At 34.5% G+C, this 11,363-nt stretch overlaps 1 protein-coding gene across 1 annotated transcript in view; it reads right to left on the bottom strand.

The window, feature by feature from the left end:
- Positions 1-3,312: 3,312 nt before the first annotated feature.
- Positions 3,313-11,363, bottom strand: part of TYR (tyrosinase) — a 95,489-nt gene continuing 87,438 nt past the window's right edge. The window contains exon 5 of the mRNA XM_026015193.2: positions 3,313-3,948. Within this exon, the coding sequence (XP_025870978.1) occupies positions 3,722-3,948 (227 nt within the window). The 3' untranslated portion in view covers positions 3,313-3,721. The remainder of the gene's footprint in view (positions 3,949-11,363) is intronic.

Genomic DNA, 11,363 nt, shown 5'->3' with positions numbered 1-11,363 from the left:
AACAACTAATACTTCTTCCCATATTGACATGAGGAGTAAATGAGTTCACATAGTATGAAGTACTCAGCACAGTTCTTGAGACATCAGAACTGCTCACTGGATTGTAACATCTTTGTTATTTATTTTTAAATAAGAAATTAGAAATCACTATGATCATGATTATAAACACACAGGAATTGGTGCATTAACGTGAAGTTATAAGAATAATTTCTTACCTTGCTATTAAGAACTTATGAAACAATTAGATAAACACAGGCTATCTAGAGTTTTAATAAGGCTTATATTTTAAAGAAATATTCAAATAATTCCCATTTGGTCTTAAACAGCTGGATGATTTGGAAGCCCTTAAAACCTCTAGTAGTTGCCATAGGTAATTTTATATTCATGATATTGTACAAACTAGCAAGCACTTTTGAAGATAATAAGCAGCACAAATTTAAAAAAAAAAACACACACCTCTTTTTACTTACATTTCAGCAGCTTTCAGGAGAGTGGAACTTTGTTCTACCAATCAACATGATATCCAAAATAGCACTGGCTAACAATAGGAGGCCCCAATGAGGCCCTTTTTATGATGACAAAGAAAAGCTCTCCTACAAATCAAAGCCCATATAAACAAGGAAAAGCCTATTTTAAAACATCCACAATCAATGCCATTGTCAGCCTGCTAGAAACACTGGTTAAAATGACTGGTACCCATCACATACTTATTTCTACAGATGGAGAATTGTATATTTGACTTGTTGGAAAGGTTGGTTACTAAAAATACTTGATTTTAAAATAAAACACAGAAGGAGGAACAAAAAGAGTGGCAGCTGCTTATTTCTTTCTCTGTAACAAAATGTGACTTGTAATGTAGCAGTGGAAAAAGAGCAGAGCCAAAAATGAGTCAATTTATAAAAGCCCCACTCTAAAACAATGCCATGGAATATAATGTTGGTTTTAATTAAAATGCCAGGTATCTTCATATATCAGATAATTTGGATACCTTATTGAGAAAAATTGTTGAGAATCAATGTGGTGGTGGTCTTATTACAGATGTTGCTGCTACACAAGCAAATACTTTGAGCCTCTAGAGAAACAACACAATATTTTATGTTGAAATGCAGTGATAAAGGAGGGAATTGTCTTGTGATAAGGAAAAGAATGACTTCTACAGATCACTGTCAGAAATGGTGAAAACTCCTGGGATGGATTTCTATTCAAGGTGCTTTGTAAAAATGATTTAAAAATGAACTAAAATTTTGCCTCCACATCAAACCTAGCCAAGTAACTGCTGTGTGTGTTGAGTTTAGACTAAGGGCAAGCCATATTCATGGCTACTGCTTCTTCAGAATCTTCTGTAGACCATTATCCAAATGTCTTTCCCCACTTTTTCTTCTCAGTTTTACTGGTTCCAATTTCCAGCTAAATTGAATCCAGTCCTCAGATGCCATTGTTAATTTATTTTAAATCTTTTTTTTTTCTGGTTATGCATCAAGTTGAGTATAGAATCCCTTGTATTTGCCTTCCAGTCCCACAGACCCTCAGTGTCTAAATAAGTATACTGTTCCTCATCCCTTGCCTGACTTCCCTACTAAGCATCTGCAATTAGACAAGCTAGTAAATAAGTTTGACTACTAATGAGAGTTAGAAGATCATATTACTCTATTTAACTGAGTTTATTAACTGTTAGTAATTTCTGAGAGTCAAAGACATTACTTCAGCAATAATTGTGAATTTCTATTTATTCTAGATGAGTTTTAGCTAAGATCATTTGACCAATATGTGTAATAGGCTAATTCTTGCTCTTCTTTGAAATCTAAATGGGGACTACGTGAAATGTAATCATTTAAAGTTATGTGGTCTTGACCCTAGTCAGTCTTTTCTAGATAAATGCATTTTTAAGAGCTCAAATTTTTCAGTACACTCATTTTTAAATGCATTCATAAACAATCTGAACACAGTGGCTCAGAGTTTAACAGGAATTGTAGAATATTTTAGTTGAAAGTTACCATACAGGTCAGTAGGTTTCCTTTTAAATACTTTCCCAGAGATGTAGAGGTTCAGTGCCAGACCCACACAGTTTTCTGGGAGCCCAGATGAGACAAGCCTACTTTTAAAGCTTGGCATCAAAAGACGGTGGAAAGACAGTGTTCAGAGACAAGGTGGGAAAGGCAAATCAAGTAGTAAATCTAAATTCATATTGAAAATCCTGGGCAGACAAATGCAAAGTAGGAATAAGAGAAATGAAGAGATGGAGGATACCAGGACAGTACAAATGAGTTTGGGTATCCAGTGAGAGTGGAAATTGGAATCTGGTGAAATATCCTGGAATACTGTGGAATAATCACAGGGACTTTCTGTAGGACACGCTTGGCCTTGTTTCTAAATGGGGAGTTGTTAAAAGTCCTAAGGAGATTTAAATATCTCTATAGACTTAATAAATTATCTTTGCAGAATTCAACTTGAATTAGCCATCCAACCTATGTGTGAAGAATTATAGTGGCAACCACTTATGGTTTTCTAAGGATTCCCCTTTTGATTTTAGAAAGCTCTAAGTATTGAACAAGTTTTCCTTTTATTGGACCAAAATGGTCCACTATAACTTCCAATAACTGGTCCTTGTCTTTCATGCTATACATAGCTATAGAAATGTAATATCATTGTGCTACTTTTAGAATTTCAATGGGAACCAGAAATTCAAGGAGAAGGATTATCTGCATATCCCAACGTAAGGTCTTAATAGCCAAGAGAAACAGAAATGTGATTTTGCTAGAACTGCAAGCAGGCAATTCACATAATTATTCCAAATGTCAAATGTTTTGTAGCATTTTAAACATTCTCTAATAAAATTCATTTTAGAAGACTGAAAAAAGAGCTTTTAATAGGATTATTACCATTATCAACATATTTAATGAGTGCATCCTGAGACAAGTACTTAGCTAGATTTAATGTAGGGCTGGGGCCTTTATTTTCAGTGACCTTCAAACACATAGAACTCTGGGGACACCTGGGTGGCTCGGTGGTTGAGCATCTGCCTTTGGCTCAGGGCGTGATCCCAGGATACGGGATGGAGTCTTGCATCGGGCTCCCTGCATGGAGCCTGCTTCTCCTTCTGCCTGTGTCTCTACCTCTCTCTCTGTGTCTCTCATAAATAAATAAAATCTGTAATTTAAAAAGTTAAAAAAAAAAAAAGAACTCTGGCAAGAAAGAACTGATGGTTGTTGTCTGTTTGAAGTCCCTAACACATTTTGTAGCAAGGATGTAAAATATATGGGAAAGTCATGCTTTCTGAGGAGAATAAAAATGTACATCTCAAGCTCAAAGGAGTCAGTTTAAATTTGTTATTATTTTATTGAAATAAAAAAACGGGGACAATAAAAAAGAAACATTTCATTAAACAATCAGGAGAAAAGACCAAAGTTACTCCCACATTTTATAAGAGCACTTTCACTGAGATAAAAGTTGCAGTTACTCATTACTAAATGGCATCCTTTTCTTAGAAATAGGGGTTTGAGGAAAGCTATCAAAAGAATGATCAAATGACAGTGAGGCAAGCACGGGTGTAGTCTACCTGCATTAGAAGAGGGGTACCTTTTGTACTAGCCGACGATCCTGATAATAGGCTTCATAAACAAAAATGCCAGGAACGGCTCTTGGGGACATCTTCTGGGGACTTAAACATCATTTGAGTTAAAATGAGGTCAGCCTGTTGGCTCTACTCTATCACCCAAGCCTTTTATAGATGGGTCTGATACAACAAGCTGTGGTAATCCTCCTTTTCCATGAGGAGTGGCTGCTTTTCTTCATGGAGCTGCTTTCTATTGCGCCGACACAGCAGGCTGGTGAGCCCTCCTAGCACAGCAGTGACGACACAGCCTACCACAGCAGCCCCAATGAGCCATGGCCAGATCCGACTTGCTTGTTCTAAGTAGGGCTTAATGTAATCTTGAAAAATGTCCCGTTCTGAAACAGAGAGACATCCCAATGTTTTTAGTATTGTCATCATTAGCATCATCATCATCATCAACATTATAATTATTAACATCATCATCATTATCCTTGCATAGTAGCATGGAGTCAGAGGCCTGGGTTTGAATGCCAGCTCTGCTACTTACTAGCTGTAAGAGCTCAGAAAAGTCACACCTAATACTCCTATGCCTTAGTTTCTTCATCAGGAAAAGAGGAACATACTACCACCTCATTGGAATGTTTTAAAATTGATTAATAACACCTGATCTGTAAAATATGCAGTGCCTAAAACCAGGTCAACTATTGTTAACTTTTAGCTTTTTAATATTTGCTTCCACATTTCTAAATAATAGACAAATATTGCCATCTTTTAATTCATCAAGTTTATATCTGGAGTTCTTCATATAGAAATAATAATTTTTGTTCTCTGACAACTCCCATTTTATTTCCTCAGTCATTTTGGTATAATGACATCACGATTTGGGGTCAAATCCATATCTAGGATTTTCATTAGTTTTAGTATATAAATACAGTGGAAACAAATATTGTTATGATTATATTTCCTTATATTATTTTTCCCTGGGAATTAACTTGTATCCTTTTGCTTGATTTAAAAATACTCATCACTACTTAAAAGATACTCCAAGATATTCCATATTTATTTTGTTATCAAAGAAAACAAAAGAGTGCATCTTGGACTTCTGCAGAAAATTATGTAACTCAAGTCTTGAGCAAAAGTGATATATGTAACTTTGGAACAATTTCCTTAAAAATAAGAAGCTATGTCTCTCCTTTTTCTATTCTTCTTTTTGCTTAGCAGGAATGCAGATAGCATGTTGGTGAGCCATCATGGACCATGTAGTCCAGATTAAACCCTAGATCTTGTGGAACCACAAGAAAGAAGCAGCTTTGAAATTATGGAGCTGAAATTCAACAATATACCAAGACTTCTACTTGAGCAACAAATCAAGTAATTTATTTAAGCCATAGGTATTTGAATCTGTATCTGTTCTCTATCCCTACCTTCCTGCCTTTGCTGATGCAGGAACTGTAACGTTCTTTTATAAACTCTTTCCTTGGTTATAGTTAATCAGTACATGGTAGACCACTGACTCGAGATGGGCCAATCAGAATCATTACTCAGAATTCACTGTGCAAGAGCTGTCAGGTGGCTTGGGAGCTGACGACAGCCTTACTTCTCAACCTGTGGAAAACAGGATGAATGTACTCCAAGAAATAGAGATGAGAGCTAGAGAATGAGAGAGAGACAGAGAGAGGAACAGAGAGAGAGTGTGTGTGTGTGTGTGTGTCCTTAGGGCTTTAATTCCCTGGTTCCTGCTATTTCTCAGTCTCAGCTGCATTTCTGCCTTTCCCAGAGTTTAAGTGTTCATTTCTTCCTTGGATTTTTTTAAACCAATAAATTCTCTTGTTTATATAATCTCATTCCCATAGAATTTCTGGCATTTGCATTTTCGAAAGTCCTAATTATATTAAAAAGTTAATTATGTGCTCACCACAATAAAGGAGTAATTACCTTAGGAAATTCTGGAATTGCAATATATGTAAATTCTATATATAATAAAAATGAGATCCACAAATCAATGAGAGAAGGAATATTTATTTAATAACATATCTTGGAAAGCATGAGTAGCAACATGAAATAAAACTTAAAAGGAAAATCTCACTGTTGATCTCATAAATTCAATAACATTCAGAACAATTAAAGCAGAAATGTTCTTTTTTAAATCAGAATTTGTTACAAACTGATTTCATAGTACTAAAGCCTGATATTCATTCATAGGAGATAAAAGTGGAGCTTCCATGGCTTACATGGGCCTATAGGGCTGAAACTTGGTCCATTTTTCCTGTTCCATTTTTCTTCTTTTGTGCTTGATACAATCTTTTTTGCCAGCTGTCACTAAGTTACCTCTAAAATTCCTAGAGCTCATTAAGCATAATTTTAACAGTATTACAATTTAGAGTTCCTCTTCATCAGGAGAGGATACAAGTTGCAAAGGATAAACATTACCAAATAAATTATAAAACATGATTTATAACTTTGATATTTAAATCTAAACAATGAAAGCCAAAATGCTAAAATTAAAAAGAAATACCAAAAAGTTATGGTTTTCAACATATTTAAAATTACTTTGAAAAAGGGACTACAAATGCCTGCCTTATTTTGCCAGTAGTCACATACATAAAGTACATTTAAAATGTCTAGCAGAGCATAGAGAGATTACATAAAAAATATGATTCCCTCTATTTCTGGCTCAGCTTAAACCCAAGTCACAATTTCAAAATGCTATTTCTTTGTCCAACTGTCCAGCTTCTCTTATAATTTCTCTACTTCAGTTCACTCCTAATGGTCTCAATTTTTACTGTCATCAATAGTTTTCTTTGAAACACTTGGTATCTCTCATTGACTCCAAACTAAATAAGACTTCCATTCTCAGCTCTCTGCTTTTCCAAACAGTGCACCTTTAAATTATTTCTTAATGTCATAATTTTTCTATTTTTACCTATTTAAAGTTCTATATTTCATATCCCCTTTTCTCTTCAGAATAGTAATATAGTCTTCTATTTATTTTGCACTCTATATATTCAAATCACATGCTCATTTGCTCACACAACAAATGTATGATTTAGTTGGGGACCATTATCCAAATTTAATGAATTAGGAATCTGTAACTTAGATTGTTTGCCTGTAGTATTTAAATGAGATAATCCATATATAGCCATTGGTACAATGCCTAGAACATAGAAAGCAATTTATAACTGTTATTGATTCTTGTTATTCCATAATAACTTCAACAATATTTCAATTGAACCAATTTCCAATAAGAGTTTTCTCTCTTGAACTTGCTTTGATTATTGATTCAGGTCAGCTTTCTTTTGTATTCTCAGACTCTTTCTTTCTTTGCTCCCTTATGACACTTGACACAATTGTCTATGTGTTAATAATTATTCATATGTATGTATTTTCAGGCTTGATCATAAATTCTTGACAGCAAGTATTATATCTTGATTGTTTTATCTTTCATTCTTCTATTCATTCATTCATTCATTCATTCATTCATACAGCAAATGTTCCCTGAGACACATTACATGCCAGGTGGTGGTCCTGGCACTGTAAGTAAAAAAATAAATAAGCAGAGGCCCTGGCCTGAAGGCAACAATAATTGGAAATAATTACATTCAAGAGTAATGCTATAGTGATGAAAGTATGCAAAAGATACAATGGAATCATGGTGGAATGACCTCTTACATCTGTTTGGGGAATCAAGAAAGCCTCCCAGGAGACTATGGAGTATGAATTAGAATTGAGACTATGATGTTGATGGCAAGCCATCCCAGGCAAAAGGCACAGCATGCACCTATGGATATAAGTAGGAAAGCATAACTATTGAACAAATCTGTGAAGGACAGAAGCCCATCATCAAATCCCATCTACAGAATGAGACACTCTGGTTACCATGATCATGTCTCCTCCTCTCATTTTTAACATCAAAAGTCAAGGTCTTTTAAAATATATTGGGTTTAGGAGGCTCTCAACAGAGCAGTAAAATACAGAAAGCAGGGTCATATTTACCAAAAGCATTGAGGGCACAATCTTTCATTGCTAAAGATTTTTGGTCTCGCCTTTTAATCAACTATGCATGCAACAAAATCACCTGCTGCTCAATTTTTAAAAGCATCACTAAGTTCGATTATAAGGGAAAATGTTTGACAAATGCCAGGCATCAGCTGCCTTTTACAGAAAACACTTAAGTAATTATAAACATGAGTACCTGAATGATGAATAATAAACTGCTTGAGAACTAAATTATATCAAGAAGTTTTTAAGGATTTATTTTAGTAGGCCTAAAGTTTAGCAGTAAATAGGAATACATTTTAAAATCTTGAATGTGCATCAGAAGCAGTAGAATAATTCATAAAAGGAAAATAGGTGATTACTATTGTTGATTTTAAAGTCAACTGTCTCTAAAATTAATGGTATAGATTCACAGCTCTTGTCTTTCTAGGCTATGAAAAATACTTTAAATAAAGCATTTCAAATCAATTTTATTTTTTTAAATATTTAACTAGAAATAAGTAATAAATACCTAAAGTCCCTAATGTGCTTCTTTGAGCCTCCAGTCCCACCTCTCCTCTGATGGTTTTTGTTGCCTTTTCAGTAAAAAGTACCCATTTGGATGTGGTACTTTTGGAACATAGTGGACAAGACATATAGGGACTAAAGAGAGCCCTCTCTACTGTGGAATAAACGGGGAGAAAATTAGTTTGGAATCGCTATTGGCCACTTAGTAGCTCTGTGACTTAGAATGAGTCACTTTACCTTTATGATTTCAATTTACCTATAAAACAAAATAAAAACCACTACCACATAAAATTGTGAAGATTAGCAGAGGTAACAATGTATTTGCTGAGGTCTATAATTTATATCTCGTTAGTATCTGCAGGCCAGAATGTCTTCCCAGTTTCAAGGCCATCCACCTGCCCCAGAGATGTATTTGCCCTGATATCTCCTATCCCCCCATTTCACTGCATAGCCAGTACGAGCATGAGATTCTCTCCATGTCTGGCCTTGCTCCTACTTGTCACTATCTCAGTGAGAGTGTCACCATTCATCATTTTCACAGGCGTCCCCAATATCTCCTTCACTCTTACCTTGTATATGAATCATTTTCCAAGTTTTGTACATTTTATATAAATTAAAGATACTATCAAATTATTTCATGCCTCTGCCCTCTCCAGACCACTACTACTGCAATCCACACTGCCTTCATCTCTCTCCTGGACATCTGTAATAGCATCTTTACCACCTTCCCCGAAGGTGCTTTACAACAGCTATAGAATTTCCAACATGCTGCAGCAATAAGAAAGGTTTCAAAAACTCAAAACAAACCACTTAAAATTTATCAATAGCTTCTGTTATTTTAACAATATGGCCCAAATCCATAACTAAGGCCCCCTTCAACTAATCACTTCTTCCTGTCATACTGCTATCCTCTGAAATATCACTTCACTGACCCTAGAGGTAGGTAGGTCTCTAAATAAATAAGTCCTTAGGTAAGTAGTTGTTTAAGATCTTTATCTTCCATTACAATGTAAACTCTATGAAGATAAACTATGTTGTTTACTGCTGCATGCGTGGAATCCAAGACAATGCTGTGTTCAAAGTAATTATTAAATACATATATATAGAAAGAATAAATAAATCAATAAAACCACCTAGAAAATAAAATACCTAGTGTGATACAAAACTTGAAATATGTTAAAAAAAACATATCTGAAAATGACTTAGCTATTAAATGGGGTGACATTTTTCTAGCAAGCTTTACTTATATTGGTTAAGGGATACCATTCTTCACGATCAATATCACTTTTACTCAAATTGATTCATTGATATCACCACAATGATACTGGATGTCATCTGATACTTAAACTAGAGAATCTTGCAAAATGTCAATTCTAATCTTGTCAGACTCATAGTCAAGATGGACAAGAGTAAGATTCATACATAAAAAATTACCACATAACTCTAATAAAAGAGTGATTAAATATGACTACACACACACACACACACACACACACACACACACATATATGTATGCATAAAGTAATTTACTATCTAAGAGTTTGACAAATGGATAAACAGGATCAGAATTTAGCCAGAGGGAACAGCATGTTTAAAAGCATGAGCCCATGAAAGTGTCTAACATGTTTTAGAAGAGGAAACCATGAAGTCTTAAGTGGTGAATCTTTGAAAAGCCACTACCAATATGATCCTTCACTCCCTTTCAAAAGGGAAAACATTTTACCTGAGACTGCCACTTTTTAGACTCCCCTTACCACATCTCTGCCCTTTGCAAAATTTCCTGTTCTCAGTGATCTCAGGATTTAAAAAAAAAAATGATTTCCAGTCATTTTAATATTCCTTCCACTGGTTATGATTCTCAGATAAACAAAACAGGTTAATCAAGCCCATATTTTTTAGCGAATAGTCCCCCAAAGGGAAGGTAAAAGTTGATGAAATACGGCTTCTCCTATTGGCCCTAAACTATGGTTCTGCTGTGCCACATACTAGATAGATGGCCTGGGACAAATTATGTATTTCTTTAAGCCTCTGTTTTCTCACCTAAAAAAAGGATAAAGGAAACAATAGTACCTCATTCATATAATAGTTATGAAAATTAAAGGACATAATGCACACAGCACACCTAGAAGAATTCTAGTTACATTAAAAAATGTTCAATATGTGTTAATCATGAAGAGACTTCATTTCTCTGAGGGAAATTTTCCATTGCTTATACTACTTAAATAGGAAAATTTAGCATTGAATTTCCACCTCTATTTTTCTTGTTACTGTCTTCATTTAGAATATTCTCTGCCCTTCTCTCTCTGTGCTTCCTGCCTGCTCATCCTTCAAGGTCTTGTCTTTCTAGGCTGAATTATTCAGAAGTCATCACTTTCTCCCCTGTTCTCCTGTTGGATTTTGTTTATGACTCTTTTGCTGCCTTTAACATGTCCTGATGTCTTGTACTTTCTTGTATAATTGTCTGACTTTCACACTAAACTTGGAACTACTTGAGATTTGGAACTATGTCAGTCATTTATATCGTTAAAATCTAACACAAAGGGTAGGAAGTTGGTAAATGTCATTAATTTGTTGATGAATCATAATTTTTATGAATTATCAATGAATATAATTAAACATCAATGCTTATTGAATACCGCTTACCTACAAGTCATATGTTGTTCTACTGTTTTTGGTTGTTGACCCTCTTGAGTTAGAGTAATAGCTGTAGTGAAATGAAGAGAGGGCCTTATAGTATTGAAGTCTGGCTCCTTTATGTATTGGTGTCTGATATTGGGGAAGTCACTTAAATTCTCATGGTATCAATGTCCTCATCTATTTCTAGAGATAATAATCCTTACCTAATATACACTGGATTAATAACACAGGTACAAGATCTGCATATAGCAGGCTCTTGGGTGGAGGAAGATATTGCTAACTCTTTCTCACTTGTTAAGAAGATATTGACACATTTCTATTCAGGAAGATTATTTAAAGCCCAGATATAATTATAATCTTAGAGTTTTATATTATTACCTTAAATATCATTAATTATCATTATAATAGTTCATTCTTTCTTCCTCTACCTCTTCTTCTTATTATTATTATTAATTGGGCTTAAAATAAAAATATCCACAAATTATCTTGGTAACCCTACGAGAAAGTTCCCAAAGATTACTCTAAACTGCTGGATGTTTATCTTGTACCATGCCACACTGAACTCTTCAATACATCATAGTAATTTGATTATCACAATATCTTTTGTGGTATTTCAATAAGAATATTTCAGGTTAAAAAAATGAGATTCATGGGACTAAACAAAATTTCC

Source organism: Vulpes vulpes, chromosome 11 (assembly GCF_048418805.1).
Source record: "Vulpes vulpes isolate BD-2025 chromosome 11, VulVul3, whole genome shotgun sequence".
NCBI lineage: Eukaryota > Metazoa > Chordata > Mammalia > Carnivora > Canidae > Vulpes > Vulpes vulpes.
This window is presented reverse-complemented; position numbering and strand designations above follow the sequence as displayed.